At 51.8% G+C, this 17,137-nt stretch overlaps 8 protein-coding genes across 8 annotated transcripts; 6 read left to right on the forward strand and 2 right to left on the reverse strand.

The window, feature by feature from the left end:
* Positions 1 to 86: 86 nt before the first annotated feature.
* Positions 87 to 1,537, reverse strand: J4E88_004572 (uncharacterized protein; the record flags this gene model as incomplete). Its single annotated transcript, XM_049398216.1, has 3 exons — positions 87 to 299; positions 360 to 1,106; positions 1,160 to 1,537. 3 exons carry the CDS (start codon positions 1,535 to 1,537, stop codon positions 87 to 89), a joined length of 1,338 nt encoding a protein of 445 aa, XP_049255777.1.
* Positions 1,538 to 2,841: 1,304 nt separating this feature from the next.
* J4E88_004573 (uncharacterized protein) lies at positions 2,842 to 4,179 on the forward strand (the record flags this gene model as incomplete). The annotated part of the gene is made up of 1 exon (XM_049398217.1): positions 2,842 to 4,179. One exon carries the CDS (start codon positions 2,842 to 2,844, stop codon positions 4,177 to 4,179), a length of 1,338 nt encoding a protein of 445 aa, XP_049255778.1.
* Positions 4,180 to 4,953: 774 nt separating this feature from the next.
* J4E88_004574 (uncharacterized protein) lies at positions 4,954 to 5,457 on the forward strand (the record flags this gene model as incomplete). Its single annotated transcript, XM_049398218.1, has 1 exon — positions 4,954 to 5,457. The coding sequence occupies one exon, from the start codon at positions 4,954 to 4,956 to the stop codon at positions 5,455 to 5,457; it is 504 nt and encodes a 167-aa protein (XP_049255779.1).
* Positions 5,458 to 5,770: 313 nt separating this feature from the next.
* J4E88_004575 (uncharacterized protein) lies at positions 5,771 to 6,780 on the reverse strand (the record flags this gene model as incomplete). Its single annotated transcript, XM_049398219.1, has 2 exons — positions 5,771 to 6,196; positions 6,253 to 6,780. The coding sequence occupies 2 exons, from the start codon at positions 6,778 to 6,780 to the stop codon at positions 5,771 to 5,773; spliced, it is 954 nt and encodes a 317-aa protein (XP_049255780.1).
* A 1,617-nt stretch (positions 6,781 to 8,397) lies between these two features.
* J4E88_004576 (uncharacterized protein) lies at positions 8,398 to 9,411 on the forward strand (the record flags this gene model as incomplete). The annotated part of the gene is made up of 2 exons (XM_049398220.1): positions 8,398 to 8,404; positions 8,471 to 9,411. The coding sequence occupies 2 exons, from the start codon at positions 8,398 to 8,400 to the stop codon at positions 9,409 to 9,411; spliced, it is 948 nt and encodes a 315-aa protein (XP_049255781.1).
* Positions 9,412 to 9,749: 338 nt separating this feature from the next.
* J4E88_004577 (uncharacterized protein) lies at positions 9,750 to 12,278 on the forward strand (the record flags this gene model as incomplete). Its single annotated transcript, XM_049398221.1, has 3 exons — positions 9,750 to 9,897; positions 9,946 to 10,257; positions 10,306 to 12,278. The coding sequence occupies 3 exons, from the start codon at positions 9,750 to 9,752 to the stop codon at positions 12,276 to 12,278; spliced, it is 2,433 nt and encodes an 810-aa protein (XP_049255782.1).
* Positions 12,279 to 13,718: 1,440 nt separating this feature from the next.
* On the forward strand, positions 13,719 to 14,569 carry J4E88_004578 (uncharacterized protein; the record flags this gene model as incomplete). The annotated part of the gene is made up of 2 exons (XM_049398222.1): positions 13,719 to 13,962; positions 14,010 to 14,569. The coding sequence occupies 2 exons, from the start codon at positions 13,719 to 13,721 to the stop codon at positions 14,567 to 14,569; spliced, it is 804 nt and encodes a 267-aa protein (XP_049255783.1).
* A 509-nt stretch (positions 14,570 to 15,078) lies between these two features.
* On the forward strand, positions 15,079 to 17,044 carry J4E88_004579 (uncharacterized protein; the record flags this gene model as incomplete). The annotated part of the gene is made up of 8 exons (XM_049398223.1): positions 15,079 to 15,082; positions 15,319 to 15,588; positions 15,643 to 15,666; positions 15,721 to 15,792; positions 15,857 to 16,168; positions 16,244 to 16,366; positions 16,418 to 16,578; positions 16,628 to 17,044. 8 exons carry the CDS (start codon positions 15,079 to 15,081, stop codon positions 17,042 to 17,044), a joined length of 1,383 nt encoding a protein of 460 aa, XP_049255784.1.
* Between the last annotated feature and the right edge of the window lie 93 nt (positions 17,045 to 17,137).

Genomic DNA, 17,137 nt, shown 5'->3' on the forward strand with positions numbered 1-17,137 from the left:
AATTGCTTCCCTCCAAGCTGAAGCCCCTACATCTATGCTAACAATCCTCTTCGCCTTCCTCAAGACAGATCCCTCGCCACGCCCTTTCAAACCTTCCCCAAGATACCTTCCGTGGTGGCGAATTTAGCAGACAGTGCAATAAGCCCACCCATCAAACTCATCACGCCACTGAAAATCGACACTGCCTTGAACCCGCCGTATCGATCGATGAACGCGCCGTTGATTGGAGGGCCGACGAGAACAGCGAATGCTGCAACACCCATACCCATACCCATGTACGTGCCAAGATTCCTCGGGTCCTAAAACGGTGAAGAGACCAAGTCAGCGTATGCCTCATGCATTTCACCCAGTTGACTTACCTTTGTACACTTGGAAATGGCTGCCGAGCCAGCCGATATGATGGTGCCCGATACAAAACCGAACATGACGGAGTAAACAATGATACCAGCGTTAGTCGTTGGCTCGTTGATGCAGAACACCACGATGGCGGTACCAATGCCGGCGAAACCGAACATGTTCATGCCGCCCAGCTTATCCGCGAGTATTCCCGGAATGATGCGACCAAACGTGGAGGACCCATTGATCATGGCGAGGAGGTACGATGCGAGTAAAGGCTTCATACCTCGGCTGACGGCATAGACTGGGAGGTAGAAGACCGGTATCCACATGCCCATCATCATGAAGAACAGTCCTGCAACAAGCAGTACGTATCGCTTCATCTTCCATGCTTCGCCAAGGAAGACTGTTGTCTTGCGGGGTGGTATGCGCGGCTTGATGACGAAGCAGGCAAACATCATGAAAGGAAGCATGATGAAAGCGATGATCCGGATACACCAGCCAAAGGACAGAGACGAATCGTTCAGAAGTTTGGACAGGACGATTGGAAAGATGATACCGCCGATGGAGGACCCTGATACTACGATACCGAGGGCGGCGGCGCGTCGCTTGTCGAAGTAATGTCCCATTACTGCAAAGGCAGGTGTCTGAAGGAAGACTACGCTGGAGCCCATGAAGACAGACTGCGCGAGGAAGAACTGGTAGTACTCGCTACACAACGACAGCATCATGAGGCCAAGGACGTATGTAAGTGTCGCAGGCCGCATCATCTAATCGTTCAAGTCAGTACGAGAGCAGTGCCATGCCATTAGAAAATACGCACCCAAACACCAAACCGATCAAACATCGGGCCCCCGACAACACCTCCAGCGAACTGGATGAAACTTGTGAGACTGCCTATCCACGCAATCTGGTCCATACTATGGTCTCTCAGTTGATGAGTAGAGTAGTATTGTTGCAGGACGCCGAAGCAGGAGGTAAAGCCGAGGCAGCAAAAGAAGATGCAGAAGCCGCCTAGAGCGTTCAACCAAGCTGTTAGGCCACCGTCAGGAGCAGGGCCTAAAGCGGCGATCTCAGCGTCAACGGTTGCTTGGCCGTCATCGTGGGCTGATTCGATAGATGCTTTTTCAACATCGTAGGAGGGAATGGAAGGAGTGCTGGTACCGGCAACGGCGTTGGGTTGAGCTGATGGTGTGGACATCCTGACTTTGTATCGGAGGGGCTTGGATTAGAGTTCTGTGGCTCTAGGAATGTCGAGAAGTTGATGAGGGCTACAACACTCATCCTGACGGTGTATATATACAATCTTGGGTTTTCGGTCTCGGATTCTCTCACGAATGAGAGAAATGGTCTCGGATATAACCTGATTGGTCAATTCGGAGTTAACATCAACTTATCTCGCTGCGCTGATCCTTATACTCTCATCCACTACCTCGTACCCGTAATAACTTCAGTTTCCCGAACAAAGATCTGACATTACATGATGACCGACTCAAGCCGCAGACGCAAGAGGCCCGCTGTGTGAGTACATCCGTGCCCCGACGTTGACCTACGAAACAACTGAACACCCTGGAGCCTACATCGACGTTAGGCCGCCCACTTTGCACGTTTTTACCTTGCTGTAGTCTGCAGACCTGTTTAGGTTTTCCTTGTATGAGGACAGGAGCTAACACATCCAGCTCTTGCACATTATGCCGGAAGCGAAAGCTACGCTGCAATCGAGAAACACCATGCAGTAACTGTCTGAAGAGCAAGAGTGGCTCTTGTGTCTACGAAACTGGAGTGCCGGATAAAAGGCCTGCCACAGCGCCTTTCACACCCATCCAACCGTACATCGGAAACCCGACATCCAGGAGCATACCTAGCATACCCTCAAGCTCATCCGTCATAGCGGCCAATACCGGCACCGACCGAAGTCCATTCGAATTTGATGCTATGAGAGCACGTATCGCCGAGTTGGAAGACAAGTTATCGCGAGCTGAAAGCACCACGAATTCTACTTTCTCTCCATCAGCTTCGACACCTGTGTCGACGCACACTGTGCAAACTGTCAGCAGCTTTGCCTGTACAGTGAATGTCCTCCAAGACACCCGGATGCCTAGCGGTACAGCTATTTCTCGAGGCATTGCACACAAAAACCGAGTTTTCGGACAGAGCCATTGGATGAATGGATTCGTGATTTTCCGTGATATCATCGAGACAATTGAGCCCTTCCTACAAAGCGGAACGCCCAACGTAATCACCAGTATGCAGCGAGCAAAGCCCCTAGCCCGTATTATCAAATCGCAACGGTCCCCAACCTGGCCTACACCTCCAACACGAGACCTTCCGCCGAAGGATGTTTGCGATGACCTCGTCGCTGCATATCTTCGAACCATGGAGACTCTCTACCGCGTGCTGCATGTTCCCAGCTTCCAACATGCATACGACAACATGTGGAAAGGCAAATCAGAACCCAACATGGCATTTGTAATGATGTTAAAGTTGGTCTTAGCGATTGGAGCCATGATATACGACGACAAAGTGTGCATGCGAGCCAACGCGGTGAGATGGGTCTTCGAGGCCCAGACCTGGCTGTCATCACCCTTGTTCAAATCAAAGCTCGGTATCCAATATCTACAGATCAGCATCCTCCTCCTGATCGCACGAGAGCTTGTCGACGTTGGCTCTGAGCTTGTGTGGATCTCAGCGGGCGCGGTGTATCGAGCAGCGGTATATGTTGGGTTGCACAAGGATCCGTCGCAGCTCCCGAGTACAACGGCTCTTGAGACTGAGATGCGCCGCCGGATATGGAATACAATCCTGGAGTTGTCGCTTCAAATGAGCATGGGATCGGGCGGTCCGCCATTCATCTCATCGGACGACTTCAATACAGCGCCACCAAGCAATTTGGACGATGAGCAACTCTTGGAAGCAGACCCTATTGCAAGAGCAGACCATATGTATACGCATACGTCCATTGCTATAGCTCTGCGCAAGAGCCTTCCGGCTCGACTTGCGGTACTCCGATTTCTGAACGACGTCAATTCGAGCGGGACATATGAGGAGACGCTTCGTATCGATTCGGATCTGAGAGCTGCACATAAGCTCTTGCGTCGCACCCTACATGCATACACCTCACATACCAGCTCGTCCCCCTCACAGTTTACTCTTCAAGCTGTAGAGTTCATAATGCAGCGCTACGTTACCTGCTTACATCTTCCATTCTTCGCTTCCGCACTCAAGAATCCGGTCTATGCCTATTCGAGGAAAGCTACTGTCGACTCCTCGCTCAAGATCTGGAGTATGGCTTGTCCGAACGCAAGCGAGAGCTCACGTCGTCCGAGCGAGACCGACTTTGTTCGTATGTGCATGTGCACAGCGGGGTTCTTCCGAATGTATACTTTCCACGGGTCGACATTCCTGGCTGCTGAACTGCGGATGCGAATTCAGGAAGACGAAGGTGATCTTGACGCATTGCCATCATCACTAAATAATATTGTCGATGACGCTGCCAATTGGTACCTCCGCTGTATGGAAGCCGGTGAAACTGGTATGAAGGGCTACGTTCTTTTACGGCTCGTCGGTGCTTGGATTGACGCGGAAAGTCATCATGTAGACAACTCAGATTTGCCTGCATTACTGGTGGGAGCCGCAGAAGACGCTGCTCAGGTTTGTATACCGATTCTGGAAGCATTGGCTGGTTGTGAGGAGCCGCGTCCTGGTGCTGCCGGCATGGAGGGCAGCGGTATGGAAGAATTCGACTTCCAGTTCTCACCGGAGTTCACGGAAGACTGGGACATGCTCATGTCGGGGACATTCAGTCTGGACGACGCAGGGGTCTTCGACGCGTTCGTGTCGTGATGGTACTAGTTCGCTGAGCCATCGAGTAGGAGCGTCGATATGCCGCGTCGCGCGGCCTGAAAGGGGACAGTGGCTCTGATCAAATAATCGCCGTTTCGCACAATGACAGCGGCTGTCACATATCAGACTGAGGACGCCAAAGAAGGAGATTTCTGGGGCTGTCGCTAGACCCTAATGCATAAAATACCCGTGCGCGGATGACGATCATCCGCACTAACGCCGCTCCCCAATCATTCCATCATCACGCCGCAACCCATCTTACCGCCACAGTCTCCATCGCGACTAACTATTTCATCGCAGCCACGCTCTAAGGCTTCGCTAATGGCCACTGGTGCTTATGCTAATGACGGCGAGCCGGCGCGATCCATTGAATACCACGAGGCACCCTAGCGCCTGTCTAGGGGCGCTTAAGAGCCTCCGTGTGACCTGACACACCATGAGCCTCATAACCACCCCTTATCCGGCAATCCACGTCGCAGTGCGGTATGAACGACAGCCATCATCGTTCTTGCGGCCTCATATATCACGGTAAAGTGGCCTGATTTCTTTTGCTTCCCTTGTCGCCTTCTTTCCTATCCCGAGCTTCTGGTATACCTCAGGCAGTGGTACCAAGCCTCACCACCAACGATCTTTCTTTCCTTTTCGTTCGTCCATTCATTCACTTCTTGAGGCGTGCCGGTCACCAAAATACTCTTCACCTAATAATTCTTTACTTCTTTTACTTGCTGTCCCACTCCCGAGGAATCCGCTCACGAAAACATCGACAACGACATCATGCACTCTTCGCTCCTCACAAGTCTCTTCCTCGCCCTCTCGGTCTTCCATCTGGCGGCTGCAGGCCCCAATGCTGTTCCTATCGTCCCCAGCGGCCTACTCAATACCAAACTTGAAGTTCGCCAAGTCTCCGCCACACCCTCGCAAGCCGATCTATGTCTCGACTACGAACGCACAGCCAACATGTCGACAGTGGGCGCCAACGGCTCCTACCGTACAGTCGTTATGCAAAAGGCTAATGTCGGAACGCTGACCAGCGCGCGCATGATGGATGCTGCCATCGCGAAGCTACCTGCGCTTACGGCCGATGCGGATTTGAACAACCGATGCGGGAACTGGACAGAGATCGCACTAGCAGAGGCGGAGAAGAACTTCACACAGGGGATTGTGGCGCAATTTACCACTGAGGGGTTGCCTGTTGGCATCAAGGCTGGACCCGAAGTGTTGGTAATCGTGGGCGTTATTGCCACGCTCATGTCGATCGTATGGGTGTTCCCTGGTTAATCTAGGATGAATGCAAGATGCATGCTAGAACAACTGGGAAAGAAGAAATTGGAGCGCACCAGAAGAGAATCAACTATACCCAAACATCAATACTAGAATCAATCGTCACATGCATACCGTTGCGCGAGCTTCTCTTCATGCTCATATCTAGTGATGAAACATGTTCAAGACCAACTGTTTAATTAATGGAATGTAACTATATACACGAATAAAGCTATGCACAAGACCGAAACTCGCAACTCCTTCAGCGCTCCTCCCTCTGGCCAGCCAGTATGTATCACTAAGGCTGTATCTCCTCATTGTTCATCAGGACCTAGAAAGTGACGACACCTACACCGGCGCTCTTCTGCACAATAGCGCAAACGCTGGCCGCTGGGTCCACAGTGTACTTGTAGCTCGGCGCAAATGAGCCCTTCTGCGTGATTTGAGTAGGACTGTTGGTGAAGATGTTGTCCTTCTCAACAGCAAAGCCCTCGTCGTCAGAGTCCAAGTTGGTGACAACAGCCTTGTCGACGTTGGTGAAGGAGTTGGCTTCAACCAAGACTTGAGCGCCCATGCGCGAGTTGACACCAGAGATACCACCTGAGTAGCAAGAGCTGTAGATGTGGCCGGTACCGAAGCGGATCGATGGCAGACGCGAGTTGATGCCGGTGAAAGAGTTGTGATGGTAGGTCACGTGGAGTTTGCCCTTGTCCTTGGAGGCGTTGTTGTCAGAGTGACCGACAAGCGAGCCCTTCCACTGATAGGCGTTAGTACTGTGTTTTATATAAGCGTAGAGGTGTTATGGAGACTCACGTGGTCGTGGAACTTGTTCCAGGAGAAGGTAAGCATATCGGATCCAGACTTGGCGTCAAGCAGGCCATCGTACGTGTCCTTGTCGCCTGTCACACCCACACTAGAGAAGTCGTTGTGATCAACCCAGACATTGGTTGAGGCCTCAATGTCGATGAGATCCTTTCCTTTTGGCGCACGGTAGAGTTTTAGGTTTCTGATGATGATGTTGGACGTCTTGAAGACCTGGAGACCACTGTCGGTCAGGCCGGCGTCCTTGCCAACACCGAGAATGGAAGTGCCTGCGGTACCGACACGGATGATGCCACACCCAGTGAGCATGCCCTTGATCTTGATCACACCGCCTGCCTTCGCTGCTGCTGTCAGCTCAGAACAGGAAGTGACAGTGGTTCCAGCCCCGCTGCCTCCTCCGGTGGTGCCTTGGGCGAATCCGACAAGCTCATCGACAGCTGCAGCGCGCTTTTCCATAGGTACACCGTACGCCGTAGAGGCAGCGGTCATGGCCACTGTGGCGATCTCAAAGAAGCGCATCTTGGTGTTTTTGTAAGGTCTGATGAGACTGAAGGTGGAAGAAAGAATGTAAAAGAGTGAATAGAGATCTACTCTGATCCGATGGAAGAATGTATTGGAGGTGACGATAGCTGATGGGGTCTAATGGTGTCTTTATTTTAGATGGTTTAGATTGCTACGATCTGTACAGGCTCCATGATCGCCAACTTGGCCGCCCTTTAATACTGCGAATCGCGGAACCATCTTTAGCATACCAGATGTGGAGTTTCTCCGCGAATATACGACTTTTGTCTTGGCCTCCAAGACGTTTCGAAGAAGCATTCATAATCCACCAAGGACATTCATGTATAGCGGTCTCGTGAGCCAGTATGTGATTGTGGCTCGAAGGCCGGAAATGTATCGCAAACCTGGGGTGCATACCTGGGGAAGTCCCAAAAGCCGACGGCCCTCAATGACTGCATTAGCGCTGGAGCCTCGGAAGAGTTCCTGGAAGCCAACTGAAGGAAGGAAACAATATACAAGTCGGCGCTACCGTTTGACAGCATCGTCCAGAATGCTTGGCTGGCTGTGAAGAAAAAGACCACCAATGGGATAAACTTGAGAAACAGAAGATCGCCATGCTCGTCACAAAGAGGACTGCGGTGGCTGTAATTGTCGCAGTGATATCGATACCTAGGCATCGATGAGTGGGCGGAAGAATTCTCGAGGCGCCACAGTGTACCTGACACATGAGGAGGTGGTAAAGTCGTTGTAAACTAGGGTGAAGACGGGAAGGAACAAATTGGCTGTATCTAGGCTGAATTGAGACTAGCCTCGCGAACACGCCTGTCGAAACTCCCAAGATATCGCGTCAAACGAAGAAGAGTAATCACGTTCAGCCCATACTGCTGCCTACACCTGTTCCTTTCCAGAGCAGTCCACGGGTCGTTCGAATGCATGCTTCACCCACTGACGTCTCGGGCTATGCCCGAAGCAGACTCCACAAGATCACAGTCAGGTCCGCCATGAACACAAAGGCAAGCTCAGGCAAAGAGAACGTTCGGCCTTCTGATGCGCATTTAGCGTCGAGTCGGGATGCTGGGGCATCTGAAAGCCCAAGATCGCCAAGGCCGTATCTGACAATCGTCGAAACACCCGTTCCTAGGCGCATTTCCTTCCGACGCCAGTGCGGCGGTACCTAGGTATACTCTCCGCGCCTGAACGTCGGCTATACCGCGGTGAATGAATCGCTTTGCAGCTCTGCTGGAGAGCATACTTTCCTGACAAATTCATTATCGTTCTCCTCCGAAGATTACTTCGCAGCAGTCGGGGACAAGACTGCCTAAGTGGCGGTGGCTGAGATCGGTGCCACCTGCGTGTTTTCCCGATGCTCCGACATGCGCTCCAAGACCCAGCTGAAGACAGCCATTGTCGAGATGCGCAGGGTCATCAAGAATGCATCTTTGGCAGAATTCTTCGTCAAATCGTTTGCGCAACTTGGCACAACGCGTTCTTGTGACTGCTCATTCACAGGGTAGATGAAGCAACAAGTATTCACAAAGTTGCATGGATACACCCAGTCGCGAAGAACCTCTCTTGACACGTTTTCTACCCTCGCTGACCGCCAGCCCACAACTTACCTGCAGATCGAAATCGGCCATGGCTGGTAACGTTAGCAGATACCTGCAGGTATCACCAACGTGCTTCCTTTGTAACAGAGCTTTCGGTCCAGATCACGCGCCGGCCGCATTACGAGCCTGTGGGCATATATTTGGCTACCGTTGTCTTTCGATCATCCTTAACGGTGGCGACGTCGAATTGAAGAGCACTTGGCCTGACATACCCAGCATTGGAATCAAGGGTGCCGAATGCCCAGAATGTCAGGTTCCGATCACAAACCTCGACAGCGAGCAGAGAGCGCTGTCAATACTCGGCGACATTAGCTCTGCTATACCGGACCACCGGGACAAACTCAACGCCTTCGTCGAACAGCTACGCGATAGCGTCGCAAACACCGATCCTGATGTCGAGCGTCATGACACCCTACACTTCTTCAAGAAATGCTACACGAGCGACGGAGACGACATCCTGCAGAAAGCTTTGCAAGATGCAGCAAGTGCTGGCGATTATTTCTCGCCGTTTCATGACGCGATTACCGCTTCTCGCGGTGCCAGTCCTCAACCCATGGCTTTTCCGCTCATTCGATTCTGTTTTCTACTCTGGGACGCTCACAACGCGATCGAGAGGAAGACAAGCCTGGCGATCAACATACTACTGTGGGAAGCCAACCGCTGCTTGGGTGTCAACAACCCATTGGTTCAGTGGGAAGATGTCGAAGAAGCTGCCGACTTGGAAAATGCTCGACTCTTCCCATTGCTACATGGACTGACGATGCTGGTGTCCCAAGGCCTTGCACGCAATGGCTTAATGGACCCCTGGCCTGAAGAAAAGAAGCTCGATCTTGCGCAACAATTTGCATGTGAATTTGTTGGTCCGCACTTCGAGGGTCAACCTTCAGATATGTGGCTGGCGAAGCTGGCGCTTGTTGTGAACGAACTCAAACGCCATCAATTCGAGATGGGTAGGAAGCCATTGACGGGCGTCGCAGCCGAGAAGAGCATCGTTCGAGGGTGGTGGGCGATTGCGCATGCAGAGGTTGATGAATCTGATTGAGCTGGTGTAAGTGCTGCTTCATGCATGTGAACTACATTTTGTATAGGACCCCGTTACTTGTCTAAACAATACAGATAGTTTTTCCCAGTTCTCTCCTGGTCTCATGTGAGGCCGATTCCGGGCTCAGCCCGGCGTGACGCGTCTTGGAGCGCTAGAACTATGGAACAGGCTAGACTTGCGGGAAGATCCGTGATTTCGCGCTAGCCGGAGACGGGTCTTCGTATATCGTATTTGCGTAATCTGCGTATTGCGTAGTAAAACCGTGATGATAAAAGTCGCCGGCTGCCAGAATTGGGTCAGAAGCAATACTTTTTCACTTCACCCAATTGCCCTTCATCATGAAAGCAAGACCAGATAGCACCCAAGCGCCGATACCAGTAGATTCTGAACGCGACGATGACGTATATCATTTCGGCGCACCACCGCCGTACACTGCGGAAGAGCTGACGGGCTCAATACCACAACCAGGAGATACTGGAGTGACGAGTAAGCGCAACTCGTCTTATTATCTGTAACTACGCTGACGGGGAGCAGATGACGGTCGCATCGACATTGACTTGAACTCGCGACTGACCAAAACACTCGTCAAGCTTGTACCGAAGCATGACAAAGATGAACCAGAACTAAGCCGAAGATTCACTGTTAGCCGACTATGGAGTATCCGTCTGAACATCGTCATCCAAGTCGTAGGAAGTCGAGGCGATGTACAACCGTTCATTGCCCTCGGACAAGAGTTACAAAAGTACGGCCACCGTGTCCGCATAGCGACACACAACACGTTCGAAGGCTTCGTAAAGGAGTCAAATCTGGAGTTTTATCCTATTGGCGGGGATCCTAAAGAGCTCAGTATGTTGTGCTGTAAAGGTCCGTTCGTACCTCGTTAACATGCAGCAGTGGCCTACATGGTCAAGAACCCAGGGTTGATACCGTCCATGAAGAGTCTTCGCGAAGGCGATATCCAAAAGAAAAGGGAAATGATCGCCGAGATGCTCTATGGCTGCTGGCAGTCATGTATCGAACCGGACATCAAAACTCAACAGCCATTTGTGGCAGACGCAATCATCGCCAACCCGCCTAGTTTCGCGCATGTACACTGTGCCCAAGCTCTGGGCATTCCACTCCATCTCATGTTTACCATGCCTTGGAGCAGCACCCGAGCCTTTCCGCATCCGCTGGCGAACTTCAAGAGCGACGAAATCTCGACCGCTCTCATCAACTATGCATCGTATGGCGTCGTCGAATTTCTAACGTGGCAGGGTCTAGGTGATGTCATCAATGGGTTCAGACATTCCTTGGACCTTGAAGAGGTGCCGCTATCAGTCGGACCTGTACTTGCTTCTACACTCAAAGTGCCTTTTACGTACTGCTGGTCTCCGGCTTTGGTTCCGAAGCCACCTGATTGGGCAGCGCATATCGATGTTTGTGGTTTCTTCTTCCGCGAACCAACGCCGTACACGCCGCCTCCGGAAATTGATCAGTTCCTGAGAAATGGACTTCCGCCGGTCTACATCGGCTTCGGAAGCATCGTCCTCGACGATCCAGCAAAGGTGACATCAAGCATCCTGGAAACCGTGCGCGCCTTAGGTATCCGAGCGATCATCTCTAGAGGATGGAGTAACCTTGGAGGCGACTTACCAAACGACAATAACGACGTTCTGTTCATCGGCGACTGTCCACACGAATGGCTGTTTCAGCATGTTGCAGCGGTGGTACATCACGGCGGTGCAGGTACAGCTGCGTGCGGACTTCGTAATGCATGTCCTACTGTTGTCGTTCCGTTCTTTGGAGACCAGCCGTTCTGGGGAGAGATGATAGCAGCAGCGGGAGCCGGTCCTCAACCTATTCCCCACAAACTTCTGACGGCCGAAAACCTTACAGCGGCTATCCACTTCTGTCTCACGCGCGAGGCAAAGCAGGCCGCACGGGGATTATCTTCGCAGATGGCGAATGAGCGAGGCGTCGAGGCAGCAGTACAATCTTTCCACACCAATCTGCCTCTCGAGACTATGCGATGCGCACTGCTACCTACACAGGTGGCATCGTGGAAGGTCAAGAAAGAATCCATCCTTCTTTCCAAATTAGCGGCACAGATACTCATCGAGAATGGTTCCATCGATCCCACCGATCTCGAAAACCACGAAACCGATCCTTTCATCATCACCAATCAACGCTGGGACCCCATAACAAGTACAACTTCGGCGTGTGTTGGCATTGTCGGAGACATGGGTATGGCAGTGAAGGGCATGGTTGTGGATCCCTTCGTTGAGCCTAAACACCCTGCTGCATTCTCAGGAGCCTCAGCGTCTTCAGGAAAGCCGGGTTCAAGCGGCGCAGCTGCCGCAGGTCGCTTTGCCAAAGGCTTTGGTAGATTTGTAGGTGCATTCTATAAGGGTACCATCGTCGACCTCCCTCTCGCTGCCACAGAAGGTTTTCGCAACGTGCCAAGGTTGTATGGTGAAGAAGTCAAAGACCATGGGGAGGTCACTGGCGCTCTTTCTGGCTTCCAAGTCGGTGGCAAGACCTTCATCCATGGCTTTGCCGACGGCCTCTCGGATCCCTTCCGTCAGACGTATGAGGGTGGGAAGAAAGAGGGTGCGATCGGGTATGCAAAGGGCTTCGGCAAGGGAATGTCCGGACTGATCACGAAGACTGGCGCAGCAACCTTTGGGATTATAGCATACCCTGGAGATGGCATCGTGAAGAGTATGAAGTACTTGGCGAAAGGCGGCACGAGAAAGCGCATCAAGGCGGCAAAACGGGGAGAGACTGAGTGGATGGGCCGGAAATCCGAGGCTGACCTGAGAGCTGTGGAACTCATTCAAGAGTTCGACAGGCTAAGGAAGGGCAAGGCGAAGGTGAAGACGTAAAGGGCGGGATGATCTGCGGCGTTAGGAACTCTGGAGTTCGGACACATACCCTATTCAAATAATTATTTCTTTACTTCGCGAAACCAGCCAGTTTGCATTTGGAGTCAGAGATGCCTACTCACCTTCGTTGTGACGTGTAGTAACGGCGAACGGTCCCCCTTGTCTGGGGGCCGAAACGAGAAATCGGGTCCGCTTGGTTGCCTAATTTCGGTCATTCCGCTCCGAATCCCGTCCTTTCGCGCGTTACGCGTGCACAACCAACCCCATCATGCTCGTCTTCTTCGCATACAGATTGAGTACCTGGAATACAGACGAAATCCTATCATGGAAACGGACGCAGTAGGCAAGACCCCTGCGCCATATGGTCAGGCATGTGGCAACTGCGTTAAAGCGAAATGCCGATGTATGTTACGCGACGGCGGTGTTTGCGACAGGTGCGCCATCCCTTTGACCAATACGCTCACTATGGAGCAATCACACTCGGAAATGCACGTCAACCTAAGAAAAAGCCGAACACCCTGGAGCCTACATCGACGTTAGGTCACCTAGTTTGCATGCTTTTAGGTTGATGTAGACTCAATTCGCTACCTTCCGCGCACTCGGGCTAACTTGAACGCAAAGATGTCACCGCCTAGGTAAAGAGTGTAGAGCTTCAACAGCTGCGCGCAGGAGGGCACCCAGATCAAACCAAGCGCCGAAGAGATCAAAATTGGAGGACAAACTCGATGAAGTCGTCTCTTTGCTTCGAACACAGCGCACAGCGCCTCTCACCATATCGCCCAATGAGCAGCTCGTGCTAACACCCGACTCCTCAGTAATTCCTCACCAGGCGACCGATGGTCTTGACAACGACAAGCACTTGTCTAGCGATCAGGTGGACGACTTCCGGACGAGCTATCTGTACTATTTCCCCTTCATGCCTATGTCGGAGAATACTACCACAGACGAGCTTTATCTCAAATACCCGCTATTTTGCCATGCTATCCGCACAATACTCACCAAAGCAATAACGAAGCAAAGCCAGTTGAGCAAACACTTACGAGAACAATTGGCTTCCAGGATTATTGTGCAGGGAGAACGGAGCATTGACTTGCTCTTGACTGTCATCATGTGCATAGCTTGGTAAGGACGCAGATCATGTGTAGTGTTTCCAACTTTAATGCTGTTAGGTCACCGTACTTCACGCATGGGAAACAGTTCCTGGGCTCCATGTGCGGTCTTGCAAAAACGCTGGTTAGCGATCTCCGACTCGACAAGCCCACGCAACCCGCGGGATGTCCAAGCCTAGGCCCTCGTGTTGATAACAAGGAAGTTCGGAAGACAGAGGGTATTAGAGCATTTCTATCTGTTTTCATATTATGCGCCAAGTAAGATTGCAAGTAAACTCATCGTAGCTCAACTGACGCTAGAAGTGTTGCTGTTATCTTCGAATATGACCTGATGCTCTGGTCGTCGCAGATCGAAGATGCGTGCGACCACCTCAGTAAGAACAAAGAATGTGAAGGGGACGTCATACTAGTCGCCGCTGCGCGTCTGGCAAAGATTGTTGTCAGCGCCGCCGAAGTATCGCGAAGAGCTTCAGATGATCACAATACAGCAAGGCATGCTATGATGGCTATTGACCCTCTAATATTGGCGCTCAACAACTTCAAAAGCTCACTTCCCATTGAGATTCTACAGCACTGTAAGATCATCGTTCCGTCACCTCTTTCAGCGCTCAAATTACTCCAGGGTTAATAATCGGTCTCAATCAAACCGCCCAGGTTGCCATCTACGATCTTGCGCTCTTAACCAAGCCTACGGATGAGCTGTCAGTGTCGCATCTAGCGTTTGAGCCCAGGCGTATCGAGTACTTTATGGAGCTCCTAGAGACCAGTAAAGCCTGTCGAGAACACGCTTGGAATGGCGGAGTCATAGGTCTGACGGCTCCATCAATGCTCGTGTTCTCGTATTGTATCAAGACCTTGTACAGATTCGCCAGCCTCAAAGGAATCCCAGACTGGATACCACCCATCGTTCAATCAAGCTTCGACATCGTGCAATGTCTAGAGAGGTTCGCCGAGATTGCTGAGCAGGCTAACACGGAATTCAAGGCCAAGACAGGCGAGGATACTCTGTTTGCTGCGGCTGCGGAAACGCTAAGGGCTATGGCACCAAACTGGAAACTTCCAACGACGGAGAACGATGACGACATGGGCAATGCATCGGATGGATGGAATGGCGGTTTTGGTGATTTTGGGGCACTGGACTTTTCGAGTGACTTCTGGTTGCCTAATGCTTTCAATCCTTGAGCCATGTGAGTGGGTCTGAATGGATCAGTTTACAGACGTTTGCGCAGATGGTGAAGGACACAAAGCTACACTTGAGATAGGCCCTAAATGATTAATAGGGCATTACGAGAAGCTTGGGACGGATTTGCGAGGATCTGACCTAATTTCCGGCTGCGGCTGCCTGATATGCAGGTCAAACCCGCCCGAAACCCGATCCATGGACAAAGCCACAGGTCAACATGCGACTTCCTATTATATATGCCATTCAAACCTGCTCTTACCTGATCACTGCATATCGTTATCGCTCGTTGGCCTTTTGCACACGAACATTTCACTACATTTCGCTCGAAACCTACAACAACCTAGACAAATTCTACGTGAACCTGAACATACCTACATAGCAGCCAGCCAACATGGACAGCTATCGCGACACGCCGCCGCCAGATCGATATCTCAAGGGTCCAAAACTCTTCACCCTTCTCGGTAGCCTAACGCTAGTTACATTTCTCGTCTGCCTCGACACCTCCATCATGGGTACTGTATGTATCGCCTGTGTCGCTCGTATGATGATCGGATTCTAACGGTATTAGGCAATACCACGCATTACATCCGAGTTCCACTCGCTTCCAGATGTAGGCTGTAAGTGTAACTGCGAAACCGCGATGTGAGACGTATACTGACTTTGTATACCTGTGATTAGGGTACATTGGTGCTTTTACGCTCGCTTCGTACGTCGCCTTCTTCAAACATCCTTTTGTCACTCTTGCAAGTCTGGGTGAACGAATTCGATGCCTTTACTGATGTCGCTACTAGAGCCACGTTGCAACCGCTTTCCGGCAAGCTCTACACACACTTCAATACCAAGATTGTGTTCCTCACATTCGTATCTTTGTTCGAACTCGGTTCCCTACTTTGCGGCGTCGCCAGCTCATCGGCCGTCCTCATCGCAGGAAGAGTGGTTGCCGGCTTAGGAGCGTCTGGCATCGTGAACGGTGCCATGACGATCTTAGCAGGGGCTGTGCCTATGGAGAAAAGTCCAGGTACGTTCTTAGCTCCATAGATATCAAAAGGTTCACGCTAATCTTATGCGACAGTGTACACCGGTGTAGTACTTGGGAGTAAGCATGCTGTACGATGGAAGTCGGCATGATTGTATGCTGACGAGAAGATAGCTGCGCAAATGGGCATTGTCGCAGGGCCACTCATCGGAGGTGCTCTGACTGAGCATGCAGTCTGGCGTTGGTGTACGTGATGTGACTTGTCGCGTTGTCTTTTTCTCTTCTAAAGCTGACGGTAACCCAAACCCAGGCTTTTACATGAACCTACCCATCGGTGGAGTGGCTGCCGCCCTCATCGCTTTCGTTCCCATTCCCGAGCGCACGACGAAGCCGCGAGTTACTCTGTCCCTCGTCCACAAAATCATACCCGACCTCGATCTGCTCGGCTTTGCTCTCTTCGTCCCTCCGTCCGTTATGCTGCTCCTCGCCCTCCAGCTAGGCAGTGGTGGCAAGTACGCCTGGAGCTCCTCTGTCGTCATCGGACTACTCTGTGGTGCTGCAACATGCGCCGTCCTCTTCATATTTTGGGAGAGAAGAATGGGCGACCAAGCCATGCTTCCAGGTAAGCTGCTTGGACAGCGCATCATCTGGACGAGTTGCGTGTACGCCAGCTGTATTATCACTTGTATGATGACAGCGAGTGTTTGGATGCCGACGTACTTCCAGGCCGTGAAGGGCGATGGGCCGACGGACAGTGGTGTACACGTACTGCCGAGTATATTGAGCCAACTTCTCGTTGTTATCGCAACAGGTGCTGCCGGTATGTCTCCACACTATCAAGCTCATGCTTTCGGTAGCTTATTGTTCATAGTATCCCGCATGGGCTACTATCTTCCCTGGGCGCTCGTCGGTGGTATCGTAACCGCAATCGGCAACGGTCTTGTATCAACGTTCACAGCATCTACGAGAGCCTCGGTCTGGATCGGCTACCAGATTTTGTTGGGCGCTGGCCGAGGATGTGGTATGCAGATAGTAAGTCCAAGTCTTGCACAGGTTAAGGTCGCATCATTGACGCTTTCAGGCCATCATTGCAGTGCAGAACGCCGTATCCCCGGCCCAATACCCAGTCGCGTTAGCCAGTGTCGTCTTTTTCCAGAACCTCAGTACGTCGATCGCTGTCGTCATCGCGAACACGATATTTGCGCAGACACTCCGCTCAGCCATCACACGCTACGCGCCCACAATATCTCCCCAGGCGGCGATTGATGCTGGATCTAGTGCCAGTGCTGTGCGAGCCCTCGTCCCGCTTGGAGAACTAGATGGCGTGCTGAGAGCGTACTCGGACGGTCTGCGCGATGTCTTTTACTTCTTGGTAGGCATAGCATGTCTGGCTACCCTTGCCAGCTTGGGTATAGGCTGGAAGGATATCCGGAACAAGCGCAGCAAAACGGACATGAATGTTGAAATGGATGAGAGATGTGAGACCATGGACAAGTAGGCGGGTTATGTAGATGGCTAGCTGAAAGAGTAGCTTAAAGACTGTGGAGTTGTAACTCAGCACGCTGGCACTGAGGATTGAGTATCTTGAAAG

This window comes from Alternaria novae-zelandiae (genome assembly GCF_023758075.1).
Source record: "Alternaria novae-zelandiae strain BMP 2774 chromosome Unknown scaffold_8, whole genome shotgun sequence".
In the NCBI taxonomy this organism is placed as follows: Eukaryota; Fungi; Ascomycota; class Dothideomycetes; order Pleosporales; family Pleosporaceae; genus Alternaria; species Alternaria novae-zelandiae.